Source organism: Zalophus californianus, chromosome 12 (genome assembly GCF_009762305.2).
Source record: "Zalophus californianus isolate mZalCal1 chromosome 12, mZalCal1.pri.v2, whole genome shotgun sequence".
In the NCBI taxonomy this organism is placed as follows: Eukaryota; Metazoa; Chordata; class Mammalia; order Carnivora; family Otariidae; genus Zalophus; species Zalophus californianus.
The window spans coordinates 15,741,103-15,757,442 of record NC_045606.1 but is presented as its reverse complement, the minus strand read 5'-3'; the positions used below and the strand labels follow the sequence as shown (position 1 = coordinate 15,757,442).

The 16,340-nt window shown below is 36.8% G+C and overlaps 1 protein-coding gene across 9 annotated transcripts in view; it reads left to right on the top strand.

Moving 5' to 3' along the window:
• The window catches only part of NME8 (NME/NM23 family member 8), an 82,777-nt gene that overhangs the window by 65,811 nt on the left and 626 nt on the right, over window positions 1-16,340 (top strand). For 7 of the 9 annotated variants that reach the window (XM_027574094.2, XM_027574099.1, XM_027574090.1 and 4 more), the window contains 5 exons: window positions 2,109-2,253; window positions 2,942-3,049; window positions 5,482-5,633; window positions 7,869-8,013; window positions 8,595-8,833. In XM_027574094.2, the coding sequence (XP_027429895.1) occupies window positions 2,109-2,253; window positions 2,942-3,049; window positions 5,482-5,633; window positions 7,869-8,013; window positions 8,595-8,832 (788 nt within the window). In that variant the 3' untranslated portion in view covers window position 8,833. The remainder of the gene's footprint in view (window positions 1-2,108; window positions 2,254-2,941; window positions 3,050-5,481; window positions 5,634-7,868; window positions 8,014-8,594; window positions 8,834-16,340) is intronic. The other 2 variants (XM_027574096.1, XM_027574098.1) reach the window with 2 other exon arrangements.

The following is a 16,340-nucleotide window of genomic DNA, read 5'->3' as shown; positions in this document are numbered from 1 at the left end:
GAAAAGAACATCCCATTGATAAGAAGTAACAAGTATTAAATCCATCCATGATGAGAATTAAAACTGCCTGTCTTCAGTATGAGTTGGTAGATGGCTGTTGCCTCATTCATGTTGGGTAAAGATGTCAGATGCTTTTGCATCTAGAGCCTGACTGGCCTCTATTGGATATTGCCTCAGGCAGTCTTCCTGGTTCTTTCATATGCCCAGAAGCCTCAAATCACCTCCAAGCAACTCTGCCAGTAAGGCAAATCCTCAGAACAAAGCTTTCTGTGCAACTTTGAAATCAGACCCTCACACCTTTTATTCATAATAGAAGAAAAAGGTGAAAACATGATTCTTTTTCATTGTTTTCATCTCCTCTGGGACTAGTATAGTCGTCTTCTCTCAGTTTGCATCTAGCTTGTCAGAATCATTTCCATTATTGCTTAAAGTCTCTCTTTTCCAGTGAGCACAGAATATCGTCTTTTCAAAAATCCATTCTGACAATCTTTATCTTCTAACTGCTATGTTTACACCTTTTACATTAAATGTCATTTTGGTAAATTTTGGAATTGTCTATTCTGTTTTCTCTTTCCTGCTGTCTTTTAGAATTTACTCTTTTAGTGTACCATTTTAATTTAATTTAATTTATCTATTGGCTTCTTAATGTATTTTGTCCATTTCTTTTAGTGGCTGTGCTATGGGTTAAAATATATGTGTGTAACTTTAAAACTATTTAGAGTTAATATTTTACCACATCACCTTACAGCCCCATATATCCTTTTCCCCTTTCCCCTACCCAGTGTAGTCACCAGTTCTGTTACATCTACATGTATTGAGTACTCCACCAAACTGTACTATAATTTTTTGCTTTTCAACAGTGATGAATTTTTTGAAACTTAAGAGGAGGAAAATATTTTATTATATTCACCCAGATATTTACAATTATCTTCTATTCCTTTCTGAAGTTCCAAATTTCCCTCTGATATCATTTCCCTTCCACCCAAAGAACTTTTGTACTTTTTTAGAGCAGGTCAACAAATTCAATTGGTTTTCTTTCATCAGAGAATGTCTTTATTTTCATTCCTGAAGGATATTTGTACTGATATAGAATTCTGGTTTGCCAGTTTTTTTCCTTTAACACTTTTAAAATGTTGTGCCACTGCCTTCTGGCTTTATTGGTATCTAATGAAAAATCCAGAGTCATTCAAAGCATTTTTTACCTTATATGTAATGTACCTTTTTATTTATTTATTTGGGGGGTTGCTTTCAAGATGTTTTTCTTATCTTTGGTTTTTAGCAGTTTTATTATTATGTGTATAAGTATACTCTTTTAAAAAAAGATTTATTTATTTATTTGAGAGAGAGCAAGAGAAAGCGTGGGGTGGGGGCAGAGGGAGAGGGAGAGGGAGAGAGAATCTTGAGCAGACTCCACACTAAGTGTGGAGCCCAACATGGGGCACGATCCCAGGACCCCAAGATCACAACCTGAGCAGAAACCAAGAGTTGAATGCTCAACTAGCTATGCCACTGAGGTGTCCCTGAGTATACTTTGCTTTGAGCTTATCTTTGACTTTGGGGTTCCTTAAACTTCTTAAATCTATAAATTAATATCTTTCACCAAATTCAAGGAATTTTCCACCATTATTTCTTTAAGTTATTTTTTCTGTGCCAACTCTTTCTCCACTCCATCAGGGATTCCAAAGATATAAATATTAGATATTTGACACTGTCTTACAGGTTCCTGAGGCTTTGGCCACTTTTAAATTTGTTTTCTGTGTGTGGTTCTAATTGGATCATTTCAATTGTGTTAGTTTTAAAACGGAATTCTGTGATTTCCTTGTTGGCATTCAGCCCATGCAGTGAATATTTTATTTCAGTTGTAATTTTTTCAGTTTTACATACCTTGTATGTGTGTGATTCCTATGTAATGAAAAACTGGAAATAGCATCATAAGTCATAATTTGGTATGATAAGAGTATTATTCACCTTAAAATCTAATAAGCTATTTTTGCAAACTTTTAGATTTCAAATGAGGGGAAAATGCCTTATACGCCTTCATAATAGTACATTCTGTATGGTATGTATAGCCAATAACCTATCGATTTAACACTTGTTATGTGAATTAGAGGATGTTTTGAAGATTATTGAAGATGAAGGCTTTAAAATACTGATGCAAAGGCAAATTGTATTATCAGAAGAGGAAGCACAAACACTGTGCAAGGAATATGAAAATGAAGATTATTTTGGAAACCTTATAGAAAAAATGACCAGGTAAAGTAGAGTTCAGGTTTAGAAGGCACAGTCTGATTTCGTTTTGAATCATTTAGGTCTTCTTTTGACCCTGCCCTGGTCAGGTTGCCACACCTCTCAGTTCTGTAAACATGTGCTCAATCTACTTCTTTGCCAATCTCACTCCTATCTCAATTCTCTGCTCAACTGTCCATTTTCTCTCATCCTCCCGGAATGTTACTGGAGCAATGGAAAGGCCTGGGTGAAGTTACTGGAGTCCATTGAGTTGAATGCTAGAAATCCAAGGTGTGTAACATTAAATCCAAGCAGAGAACATACTGAGTCTCAAGGGCTTTGTTGATCCTGAAGATCACTAGTTCTAGGAGAAGACTGAGGTACTAGAAATCTGTCAGGTTTCTAGAAGAGGAAGTGAAATAGCAGCTGTGACAGAAATTCATACACCCCAGCAAGGGTGTATGAATCAGCAGGAATCTGGGAACAAAACAGGAATCGATCTATCAGAATGAAGGCCCTTCTCTTCCCTTCCTTAATCTGCTTCCATCCTTTTATAAGGTGTTCAATATACTCTTGAGAGTACACCAGTGGAAATTCATCTTAGACTCTTGATAAAAGAATTATCTTGACATGTTTTGTCTATTTAATAAATCTACTTGTATTATCTATATACAATTAGCTACTGAGCCATATTTTTTGTCTTTTTTTCTAACAGTGGTCCATCTCTAGCCCTTGTTTTAGTAAGAGACCATGGCTTACAACACTGGAAAGAGTTAATTGGACCAGGTAGTGTTGAAAAAGCCAAAGAATATCTTCCAGAGAGGTAGGATTCATATCATGGGTCCCAAACTTTTTTCATGGGAGACATTTTAATTTATTTTTGGATATGGGTACAGGAACCACAGCTTTAGTCCAAGGGAGGCTCTCAGGAAAACTTCTTTTCCTGATTATGACCAGAGGCCCAGCCCAGTGGCAGCCCGACTAAAGCCAAGGTTTTGCAGAAGAAGGTTGTGGGATGCTTGGTGTGAGGCTGGGAAGTAAGTGGTGGGGACCCAGCCAAAAGGCCATCTCTTGCCCTTGGTAGGAATCAATTCAGGAGAAGAAAGGCTCTCCCTTCAAGTGGGTAAGAACAGAGATGCTCTATCAGATACAGCAAGCTTGACATACATGTTGGTATAATAAATAACAATACTAATGAAGCATCACATCACACAACTTTGAAATGTTTTCTTTTGGGTAGGATATCTGGAATCTGACTTGTTCTGCATGGACACATTTTACCCCTTGTTTAGCCCTACAATTACCTTATAGGATAATAGGAGTTGGACAGTCTGTAAGTGGTATGAGCAGAATGCCATAAAAACTCTTAATGAAGTGTAGCGTAGAATGCAAGACATGGCATCTGAGACAGGAATTCCTATCAACTCAAGGCTTATTCTTGTAGCCATACTGTTCTAGAAATTATGGTTTCACGTGTGGAGGTAGTGAGCAGCACAGAGACATTTTCTCCAGGTGTAGGTACTCAGTGACTGCCCCTCTCTACCTCACTATTACAGTGAGGATTCCAGCCAGAGTCCTTATGATCCCTATGTGGCTACAAGTTCACAGTTAATCTTAACTGTTATTTTTTTATTGGTTCCCCCTTCTTCCATTTCCTCAGCTCTACCCAGTTCTTTCTGGTTGCTTTTGAAAGAACTCAGCAGAGCTCTGCCCTTCTCTGCACTTGGGTTTCAAATTCTGCCCTGCATCACTTCATCTGAAATGTGGTCACTTGCATAAAGGAGAAACATAGCAACCCCTCGTTCTCATCACCTACTCGCTCTGTCCCATCCTCCTCCACACACTTTCCCCCCAGTAATCTTCTAACAGATCCACAGAGGCGCAGCTTACTCCATTGAGCAGAGATACCTTGTGGTGATACCTTCACTATGCAAATCCCCCACCCCTGGCAATCCCAGTCTCCAGGGCTCTGGGGCTACAAGGGTCTTCAAATCAGAGATGTGAGAATTGCCAAGGGTCAAGTGGGAAAGTCAAATTGGTTAAGGCAAAAAGGAAATCTGAATGCATCAGCAAAAGCAACGAGGTAAGAAGGGGGTCTAAGGAGAGAAAACCAAGTTACCAGTGAAGTCAGTTTATTAATAGGAAAGGACATTATTCCCTATGGCTGGATTTTGTGGGTTGGGCTATGTGTAAAGGGCAGAAAATGAAATAAGCAGAGTGTATATCCTCTACTGAAATATATGTAGATAAAGAGGGGGGGGAAAGGGCTACTGACAAAAAATCAAGGAACACCAATTGATTCAGGAGGTATATGTGTTCATCTATTGTAGAGGAAGCAGAACCAGGATAACTTGCCTAACCCAGGGGTGCCTGGGTGGCTCAGTTGGTTAAGCGTCTTGACTCTTGGTTTCGGCTCAGGTCCTGGTCTCAGGGTCATGAGATAGAGCCCCACATAGGGCTCTGCGCTCAGCAGGGAGTCTGCTTGAGATTCTCCCTTCCTCTTCTTCTGCCCCTCCCCCTACTCACACACTCTTTAAATAAGTAAATAAGTAAATAAGTAAAATCTTAAAAAAAAAAAAAAAAAACCTGCCTAACCCAACATGTCCAGTACCATCAGCCTCACTCCTGCCTCTTTACACTTAGCCATCCTGTATGCTCCTCTCTTATCACTGTGCTTGCTCTGCTAGAGGCTCCTTTGCAGTGTCTCCTGGATTCAGTATTTGTGATTTGGGGTCTTTGGTATAGAGTCAAATGCCATCTCTAGTGCTTGATAATATTTAGTGATGAGGGAAGGGAAAGGAATATTTACTGAGAGCTTAATATGCACCATATATTTCAAACATATCATCTGATTACCTCCTCAAAATCTCCTTCCAAAGCAGTTTTATTATCTTATTTATATCTGACACAACTAAAGCACAGAGAAGTTAAGTAATTGACCAGAGACACATAGCTAGCAAGCAGTGCAATAAGCATTCTACAGTCTATGCTTTTTCCCTGCACCAAGGTACCATTCCTTCTTGCAGAGTTATCTGTCAATAGTCATATCATAATTATTTCATTGTTTATGTTCTTTCTTCCTAATGGCTGTTAAACTTCCTTGTAAGGAAGGAGTATAATTATTGCCTTTTGCACAGTGTCTAGATCAGGAATGAGTTGTTTGATGACTTTTGGACAATTTATATAGTGTTCTGTTGTGTTTATACTACATTATGTTATGCTCTAACAGTGCTTAACTTGACTTCTTTTTCAAAGTTTATGTGTACGATTTGCAATGGAAGATTTGCCCATCAACCAGTTGTATGGAAGTGATTCATTAGAAGCAGCCGAGAGGGAAATACAGTATTTCTTTCCTCCTCAAAGCACTTTAGCACTGCTTAAACCTCATGTAACACAGGAACAAAGAGGTAAATATTTAGAAATAAAAATCAATGTGTACATTTCCTTCAGATTTTGTAAAAACTTTCAAACTATGGAAAAGCTAGAGGAATAATTCAACAAACACCCACATCCCTCGATCTAGATTTAACAATGAACTTTTGTCATATTTGCTCTCTTGCCCTATTTCCCTCTTCCTTCTCTCTGTCTCTCTTATAATCAAAATGAAATTGAATTTTGTGAAGTCCTTTTCAGAATTCATGAAGATGACAATGTTTTTCTCCATAGATATATTAATAGGAAAGATCATGTTCATGATATTTCTAATATCGAGCCATTCTTCCATTCCTGGATAAACTTCACTTAGTCTTGAAGTATTTTTTAAATGTGCTTTTAGATTCTATTTGCTTATATTTTACTTGGGATTTTTCGTGTTGAGACAGTGAGATTGGTCTGTCCTTTTCATTTTTTTGTGCAAGGTTTAGATAACAGTATAATAATACTTCATAAAAAATGTGCATGTCTTCATTTGTGGTACTCTGAAGGAATTTAAGCAGCAGTGGGGTTGATATTTGAAGATTTGGTAGAGTTTTCCTATGAAAACATCTGGGCCTGTTGCTTTTTTGTGGGATAAGTCTTTGGCCACTTTCTCTGTGGAGAAAGTCTTCTATGGAAATGGATCTATTTAAACTTTTTACTTCTACTATAGTTAATTAGAGTTAATTTTTGCTAAGTTGTGTTTTCCTAGGAAATTATCCATTTTGTCTGTATAGAGTTCATGGTTTCTTATTATCATGTTTAATTTCCTCATTTTCAATGATTATTTCCACCCTGCCATTTCTTCATTTGTTGTTTTTCAAACAAACAGAATTTTATTTATTTATTTTTTATTTTTTATTATTTTTTTAGATTTTATTTATTTCTTTGACAGAGACAGACACAGCGAGAGAGGGAACACAAGCAGGGGGAGTAGGAGAGGGAGAAGCAGGCTTCCTGCCGAGCAGGGAGCCTGATGTGGGACTTGATCCCAGGGCCCTGGGATCATGACCTGAGCCAAAGGCAGATGCTTAATGACTGAGCCACCCAGGTGCCCTTATTTATTTATGAGTTTTATTTTCTGTTTTCAAACTCATTATTTTAGGTTTTTTTAAAAAAATTTTGCCTTTGATTCTCTAGTAGTTTTTTAAAATGCTCTTCTAGCTTTTTAAATTGGATATTTAATTCATTTATTTCCATTATTTTTGTCGATATATATTTTTGAAGTTATACATGTTCCTTGATTATTGCTTTAATTTCTTCTGATTACCCCATAGATTTTAATGCATAGTGTTTTCATTAACTTTTTTTTTAGAAATTCTGCACTGTCCCTACAATGTTCTTTCTCTGTTTGTCTGTATGGTGATCATATCTTATTTTTTCTGTACTGAACACAAAGGTTGGCCTTTCTGGAAGTCATCTCTGACCTTCCCAGAGAGTTAATAGTTTACTTGCCTGTGGTTCCAGGAGCCTTTTACATTGCTCTTTATAAAAATGACCACCTTTTCAAGCTGTGTTTCTAGGCCCAGCCGTCTGAGCAGACAAGATCTGGAAGAAGTGTTTAATGTTCCATTCACATTTGTTCCCACAGCACCTTTCACAGGGCAGATCCTGGCTGCTGCCTTTATAGGAGGAGAAGTCCAGGCTTCTTCAGGCTATCGGTTGTGCTCAAGGTCAACCTTTAGAGACCAGCACGGCAGCACAGCACTTCTAAGTGCTTTTGCTCTGGACCAAAGAAAAGACTGTTTTACCAGAAAGCTCCTAATCCCTCATTTGGTTCACTGAATGTAGCCTTTAAAGTTTAGACTGTTGGTGAGATTTTTAGTGCCTTGCTACTTCAGGGAGAAGTGTTCAGATGGGCTCTCCCCTTCGATCCATATCTAGAAGGACTTCCTTGACATTTGCAGCATGGAGATGAAAACATGGCTTCACTTTCAGCCAGAAGCATACCCCTCCCGCCCTCCTTAGAGTCTATGAGATGTTTCCGGTGGGTTCTGGAAGATGCATCTCAGAGACTGAACATCTGCATTACTGTATTAACGTTGTTCTGGATGTCAGCTCGATGTCGATCTGATGCTTTTGAGTTCAATTTAGTTTAGCATAGTTTTAGCTCTTTAAGCCACAGTATGCAAGTAAAATGATTACTTCCCTTAGTTATTTCAGTCTACTTGAATATGGAACAAAAGTGGAGGCACTCTACAAGATTACCAAATATCTGTTTTCTCTAGAGGAGATCTTGAAACTTATTAGAGAGGCTGGATTTGAAATAACACAGATGAAGGAAATGCTCCTAAATGAAGAAGAAGCAGGAAAAATTTATTCAAAAATAAAAGGAAAAGACTTTTATCAAGATGTATTGGAAATGTTATCTGAGTAAGTTTCTGATATATAGTCTTTCATTATAAAAGTAGTAAATATTCATTATACAAACTGAAACATACAAAATGTAATTTAAAAATTCCATTCATTAAAAGATAAAGATACCCTATTAATATTTGGGGTTCATTTCTATTTCCTTCCTTCCCTACCTTCTTTTCTCCTTCCTTCCTTCGTTTCTTTAGGTCTTCACATTAGGTATAGAGATGATCTGGGTTTTAATCTCTGCTTTTAAATCCCTGCTCTGTCAACATATTTAATCTGTGCCTCAGTTGCCTCATCTGTAAAATGGAGATAATAATAGTATCTATCCCTTTGTTTGTTGTGAGGTTATATAATTGATACATTAAAAATACTCAGAACAGTGCCTGGCATATATTTCTAGAATTAAACTACAGCACTCTTCTAGCACAACAATCTATTGGAAGGGGGAGAAGTGGAAAAACAAAAAGAAAGCACAAAATCACACTGATAAGGACAAAGAATAAAGACAAAGCATGGTATTCTTGTTTTTAGCTGTATATGCAATCTCTATAGGTGTAAATGCTCAGATTGTCTGAAAGCATTCTTATTTGCAGGGGTCCATCTTTGGTCATGGTTCTGACCAAGTGGAATGCTGTTTCAGACTGGAGACAATTGATTGGTCCTGTAGAACCAGATGAGGCAAAACTACTGTCCCCAGACTCTATCCGAGCCAAGTTTGGAAGAAGTGTTTTGAAAAATGCTGTCCACGGATCATCTAATACCTATGAAGCAATGGAGAGCATTACTAGAATTTTTGAAGAATTTGGTCCTGAGAATCCCGAGGGAAACTAAAGTACAATACCTCTTTAATTATTGTTTTCTTTGCTTTGCTTATTACTGTGACTGAGCCCAGGACAAGACTGTCCCAGAAAGACCAGAACTTTCCCCATATCTGTGAATCAGATTTTATTTCCCGCTAGACACTCTGTGCTGTTCCATAGCAGGCTTGAAGATACATAACATGTATATGGATTGAGTTTACTTAGCTGTTGATAGAAAGTTTGGAAACTTTTCTGTCCTGGGCAATGTGGGAAACAGCCTAAGCTAGGTGGCTTTTCCCATTAAACCTACTTTCCTTCTTTTTTTTCAAAGAGTAGGCTCACAAATGTATACCACTATGGGTCTGACAGCTGCCTGAAATAAGACTGTAGTGGCATGTACTGCAAGGAGCACTGGGTGTTATACACAAACAATGAATCATGGAACACTACATCAAAAACTAATGATGTAGTGTATGGTGACTAACAACATAAAAAAAAAGGCTGTAGAGCCTCTTCGCATGTGGAGGGTCGTCCCCACTTGGATGAGCCAAACTGAGAATCAGTATCCAGAGCATAATGAGAAAGCAATGTTAAATGGAGAAACCCCTCCACACCCAACCAGGTTCCTAGGGGAGAGAAGTGTACATTGTTCCCTTAATATTGTCATTTAGGCTGTGATTTCCCCCAAATAAGAACATTGAATTAAGATATTAAGTCATAAAATAAAAATAAATTTGGGCACAGTGCAGCTCATTCCATTAAGTCTCACTCAATTATAGACAAAGGCATGAGTGTACAACCCATAATCATTTATGTTGGGAAAATATGAATTGTGTGTCTACTTGAACTGCAAATTCTTGGTTAATACAAAAGTGGCTGAATGGAGATTGTTGCCTTCAGAAAAGTGCAAATTGAATGGGGAGACAAAACTCAAAGAAACAATATCTAATTATAATCACTATAAGACAGTACATTATTAAACATGCCAGTGATACATGACTAGTGGGGAGGGAGGTGAGTGGAACTACATTCTGTTTATAGTATCAGTTAGCAATATGGTGTAGATCTATGCTAACATCTGCATATCCCCCCTTTTTTGATGAGGGGAGCATTATGAATAATATGGGGGATTTCAAATTAGTGTATAATTAAGTGCTGAATCGACAGGTGTATATTTGATGGTTAGGAGCTGGAGAAGGTAAGGAACAAAATCAATCTTAAAAAGTAGGGAGGATTTTCAAAATCAGAGGTAAGGAAGCAAGAAAGAGAAGTCAGTTTAAAAGTTTTTAAACCATCATATACATATATGCTTGATGCTTATATATAAAGACACATTGCTGGTTTCTGTCTTGCTATGTCTACTGTGCTATATCTACTATACTCTATCATATCACTTTAAGGTATTGTCAGTCTGTTTCAGACATTCAAGAATCATTTATTCAGCTCTTGCTATATGCTGAACATTGTTGCAAGACTGAATATACACAGTCCTTGTCCTAAAACTCTAGAACTCTAAAAGCAGGAGATAGAAAATTAACACGTGCTCTAGGGTTCTTAGGGGTAAGCACAGAGTGCTTTGAGCAGATGTGTATAGGAGACGGAGAAGGAAAATGATATGCAAGCTATCCAGGCTGGAAGCATTGCAATAAAATTAAAGATTACAGCAACCTTAACTAATAATGGAAATGGTCAGTTAGTGATAAGTGGAATGATGAGAGGATTCTTAGAAAGCTACCTTACACCCACAGGACTTGATGACTGACAACCAAATAAGTGGGAAAAAATAAAGCTTCCTGGCTTGAGTGACTGGGGAAATGACCTAACCATTCCCAGACAAGGAGCTGAGAAGGGAGAAGTAGGTTGGAAGGAAATACTATGAGTTCTGTTCTGGTCATAACTCTCAATCTGAATTGAGAGTTAAGTTCAGCTCTCAGAGCAGGGGAGTCAAGAGGGCTCCATTGGAGTGATGGAGAATGTCAGCAAAATGGTGACATAGGCAGCTCCAAGCTCGCATCCTTCCAAAGGAACATTGAAAAAACAACCAGAAACTGTCAGAACTCTGGAAAATAATCAAAGGTTTACAGCAACCATGTGTGTGCTGAATCAAAGAAAAGGCAACTTAAAAATGATATGGAAGTTTTGTAACATTTTTACTTGCCCTACCACTTGCCCAGCATGGTGACAGTCTCGAAGATCACAGCCTGTTTGCAGTGTGTGACCCGTGTCTCTGGCTCCAGAGAGAGGAGAGCAGATATTATCTACAAATTACTGTGTTTTTCTGTTCTATTTGGAGGCTACCTGAAGGACGACACAGGCACTCATCTATTTCACCAAACCCGGAAATTGCTCAGGGAGGAAAAGTGTTGGACATTGATTAAAAATATTGTATGGTGATCAAAAACCCCACAGCTGTCTGAGGACAAAGATTATGGTTGACATATACAATAGACCACCTAAATCTAGGGAGGAAAAACTGGGGAGAGAGATTTTCTTTGGGAAATGGGGGCATTCAGAAGCAATAATGCATACTAGGGAATTTAGAGGGCCATGCACATGCCCAGAACAAGATACATGCTCAGAGAAGATCTGACAGACCCCCATTTTTTACCATTGGCTGATAAATAGGCTTAGTACAAGCAGGAAGTGAAGGCTGAGACAGAATAGTAAATGGCCTGGCTAAGTGTTTAAAGAAGTGCTGAGGACAGAGCCAATCTACCGAGACTTGGAGAAGTGGTTTGTTGTTGTCTTTAAACTCCTGATTTTCAAGGAGGTCTAAGTTAAAACATTGGCTGAACACAAACCAAGTGTTCACCAACCAAGAAAAGCAAACCCTGGGGAAGAGGGAAAATCTGATTTCCAGAGTTACCACCTTAGAGTAGTTGAATGTCTAGTTTTCAACAACAACAATAACAACAACCACAAAACATACAAGGAAATAGAAAAGTATGGCCCATTCACAGGAAAAAAAGTTGACAGAAACCATCCCTGAGGAGGCCCAGACATTGGACTTACTAGATGAATACTTTAAGTCAACTGTCTTAATATGCTCAAAGAACTGAAGGAAACCACGGATAAGAAACTAAAGGAAAACAGGAAAATAATGTCTGAACAAAATGAGAATATCAACAAGGAGAGATTAAAAATAAACCAAATAGGAATCCTGGAGCTGAAAAGTGCAATAACCAAATTAAAAAATTCACTGGAGGGGGTCAAGACAAATTTGAGCAGACAGAAGAAAAAAATCAGTGAGCTAGAAGATAGGACAGTAGGAATTATCCAGTCTTAGGAGTGGAAATAAAAAAAAAGAATGAAAGTGAACAGAGCCTAAGGGATCTTTGGGACATGATCATGTAGACCAACATATGCATTATGGGAATCCCAGAAGGAAAAGAGTGAGAGAAAGGAGTAGAAATAATGGCTGAAAAGTTCCCAAATATAATGAAATGCCTTAATCTACACATCCAAGAAGCTCAATGAAATCCAAGCAGAATCAAAAAGAGCTCCACACTGAGGTATATTATAGTCAAACTGTCAAAAGCCAAAAACAAAGACAGAATCTTAAGATCAGTAAGAAAGAAATGACTTGTTGCATACATGGAATCCTCAATAACAGCTTATTTCTCATAAGAAACCACAGAAGCCAGAAAGCAGTAGGATAACACATTTAAATTGTTGAGAGGGGGGAAAAAAACCTGTCAACCAAGAATTCTATATTTGGCAAAAGTATCCTTCAAGAGTAAAGGTGGAAGTAAGACATTTCCAGGTTAACAAAAACAAAAGGAATTCATTACTAATAGACCTGTCTACAACAAATGCTAAAGGGAGTTCTTTAAACTGAAATGAAAGGACACTAGACAGTAACTCAAAGCCATATGAAGAAATAAAGCACACGGGTAACAATAACTACGTAAGTAAATGTAAAAAAGCCAATATTATTGTACTTTTGGTTTCTAACTCCTCTTTCTTTCCTATAGCATATAAAAGACAATGATAAAATAATGACTATAAGCATGTGTTAATGGGCACACAGTGTTCAAATATATTTTATAATAATAGAGAGAGAGAGAGCAGGTGCAAATTGCTAAAATCAGAGGTGGGAGAAGGGACATTACTACTTAATTTACAAAAATGAAAGAGGGTTATAAGAGAATTCTATGAACAATTGTATACCAACAAATTGGATAAACTAGGTGAAATGCAGATTCCTAGGAAGGCGCAAACTAGCAAAACTGACTCAAGAAGAAATAGAAAATCTGAATTGACCTATAACAAGTAAGGAGAACAAATCAGTAATTAAAAACTTGCCAAAAAAGAAAAGCCCAGGACTAGATGGCTTCATTAGAGAATTCTATTAAACAACTAAATAAAAATTAACTCTGATTCTCAAGCTCCACAAGAAAACTGAAAAGGAGGGAAAACTTACTTCATTCTATGAGGTCAGCATTACCCTGAAAAAAGCCAGACAAAGAGGCTTCATGAAAAATTACAGAGCAACATGCCTTATGAATATATCAATGCTATAATCCTCAGTAAAATACCCGCACGCTGAATTCAACAGCATATTAAAAGGATTATACCCCATGATTAAGTGAGATTTATCTTAGGAATACCAGGCAGTTCAACATATGAAAATCAAGGAATGTAATACCCACATTAATAGAATAAAGAAAAAAGATATTATCTCAATTGATACAGGAAAAGCATTAGACAAAATCCAGCACCCTTTCATGATAAAAACACTTGATAAATTAGGAATATAAAGAACTTCTTCATCATGATAAAGGCCATATGTGTAAAACCCACAGCTAACATCATACTACAATGGTGAAACGCTAAAAGCTTTTCTTCTAAGATCAGGATCTCTGCTTTTGCCACTTCTATTTAACATAGTGCTGGAAGGTCTAGCCAAAGCAATTAGGCAAGAAAAAGAAATAAAAGCATCCAAATTGGAATATTATTAGCAGGTAGCATGATCGTATATCTAATAAACCCTGAAGAAACATACACACATACAAAAAATTTGTTGGAGCTAATTCTGTAAAGATACAGGATACAACATCAACACACAAAAATCATTCATGTTTCTATACACTAGCAATGAAAAATCCCAAAAGGAAATTAAGGAAGCAATTCAATTTACCATAGCATCAAAAATAATAAAATACTTAGGGTTAAATTTAGTCAGTGTACAAGTACAAGAATTTTATACTGAAACATATGAAACAATGCTGAAAGAAACTAAAGAAGACATGAATAAATGGAAAGACACCCTGTGTTCATAACTTGGAAAACTTAATATTGTGAAGATTACAATGCTACCCAAAGTGATCTACAGATTCATTGCAAGCCCTAAAAAAAAAAAAATCCCACTAGTGTTATTTACAGAGATGGAAAGACCCATCCTAAAATTCATATGGAATTTTGAAGGATACAGAAGAACCAAAACAATCTTGAAAAACAACAAAATTGGAGCACTCCCAATTCTTGATTTCAAAGCTTACTGCAAATTGACAGTAGTCAAAACAGTGTGGTTGTTAAGGTCTAAGGATAGACCGATGGAATAGGCTTGAGAACCTATAAGTAAACCTACACATTTATGATTAGTTGGTGTTCAACAAGGGTGCCAAGATCATTTAGTAAAAAGAGAATACTCTCTTTAATGACTAGTACTGGAAAGACTGACATTTACATTTAAAATAATGAAGTTGGACCATCACCTTACACTATATACAAAAATTAATCCAAAATGGATCAAAGACCTACATTTTAGAGCTGAAACTATAAAACTCTTAGAAGAAAACATAGGGGAAAATCTGCAGGACATTGAAAAGCCCAGGACTAGATGGCTACAAAAGATAAAGGAGATAACTTGGTCTTAAAAATAAAAACTTTGTGCATCAAAGGAAACTATCGAGAGAGTGAAAAGACAACCCTCAGAATGGAAGAAAATATTTGCAAGTTCTGTATCTGATTAAGTATTTAATATCAGAAATGGATAAAGGGCTTGAATAGACCTTTCTTCAAAGAAGATCAACAAATGGCCAACAAGCACATGAAAAGGTCCTCAACACAATTAGTCATTAGAGAAATGTAAATCAAAACCACAGTGAGATGCCACTTCACACCTAACTAGGATGGCTGCAATAAACAAGGGAATATAACAAGTGTTGGTAAGGATGTGGAGAAATTGGTACCCTTATGCATTATGATGGGAATATAAAATGGGGGATGACAGTGTCGCACTTCCTCAAAAGGTTAAACACAGAATTACATCTGACCCAGCAATTCTACTCCTAGATACATATCCAAGAAAATTGAAAACAGGGATACAAACACTTGTACACCAGTGTTCAATAGCAGCATAATTCACAATCGCCAAAGGGTGGAAACAACCCAAGTGTCCGTCAATAAAAGGTTGGATAAACAAAATATGGTGTATACCTACAATGGAATATTATTTAGACGTAAAAATGAAGTATTGATAACATACTATAACATGGATGAAACTTGAAAACATTATGTTAAGTGAAATAAGCCAGACACAAAAGGACAAATATTGTATGATTCCACTTCTAAGAGATACTTCAGATAGGCAAATTCATAGGAACAGAAATTTGACTAGAACTTAGTAGATACAGTTTCCTTTTAGTGATGAAAATTTTTACAGATTGTGATGGTTGCAGACAATGTGAACATAATTAAGACCACTGATTTGTACACTTGAAAATAGTTAAAATGGTAAATTTTATGTTATATATATTTTGCCACAATAAAAATATTTTTAAAATAAAATGAATAGTTCCTCAGGGAAGCACAAAGATCTCTCAATAGAGTCCTCCAAAACCCCTCCTAAAACTATACAAAATTAGTCTTGTCTTACATTTATTTTTATTTACTTTTTTAGAGATTGGGTATAGAGCATATGTTTATTTTTTTCTCCAAGTTTTTATTTAAATTCCAGTTAGTTAGCATACAGTGTGATATTGGATTCAGGAATAGAATTTAGTTCATCACTTACATACAACATCCAGTGCTCATCACCACAAGCACCCTCCTTAATGCCCATCCCTGCCCCCCACTGCTCCTCCAGCAACTCTCAGTTTGTTCTCTATAGTTAAAGAGTCTGTTTTATGGTTTGCCCCTCTCTCTTTTCCCCTCCTATGTTCATCTGTTTTGTTTCTTAAATTCCACATATGATCATATGGTATTTGTTTTTCTCTGACTGACTTATTTCGCTTAGCATAATACTCTCTAGCTCCATCCAAGTCATTGCAAATGGCAAGATTTCATTCTTTTTTATGGCTGAGTAATAGTCCATCGTGTATGTATAACACATCTTCTTTATCCATTCATCAGTCGATGGACATTTGGGCCCTTGCCATAATTTGGCTTTTTTACAACACATTTCAAAAAAAAAAATGCATGCAATTCCAACATCAAAATCCTTAAACAAAAGTAAGCTTTTACTTTAATTTCTTGAAGAGATACTAACTAAAGGAATTTTTTCAAACCAAATATAACCAAGAAATTCCTAAAACT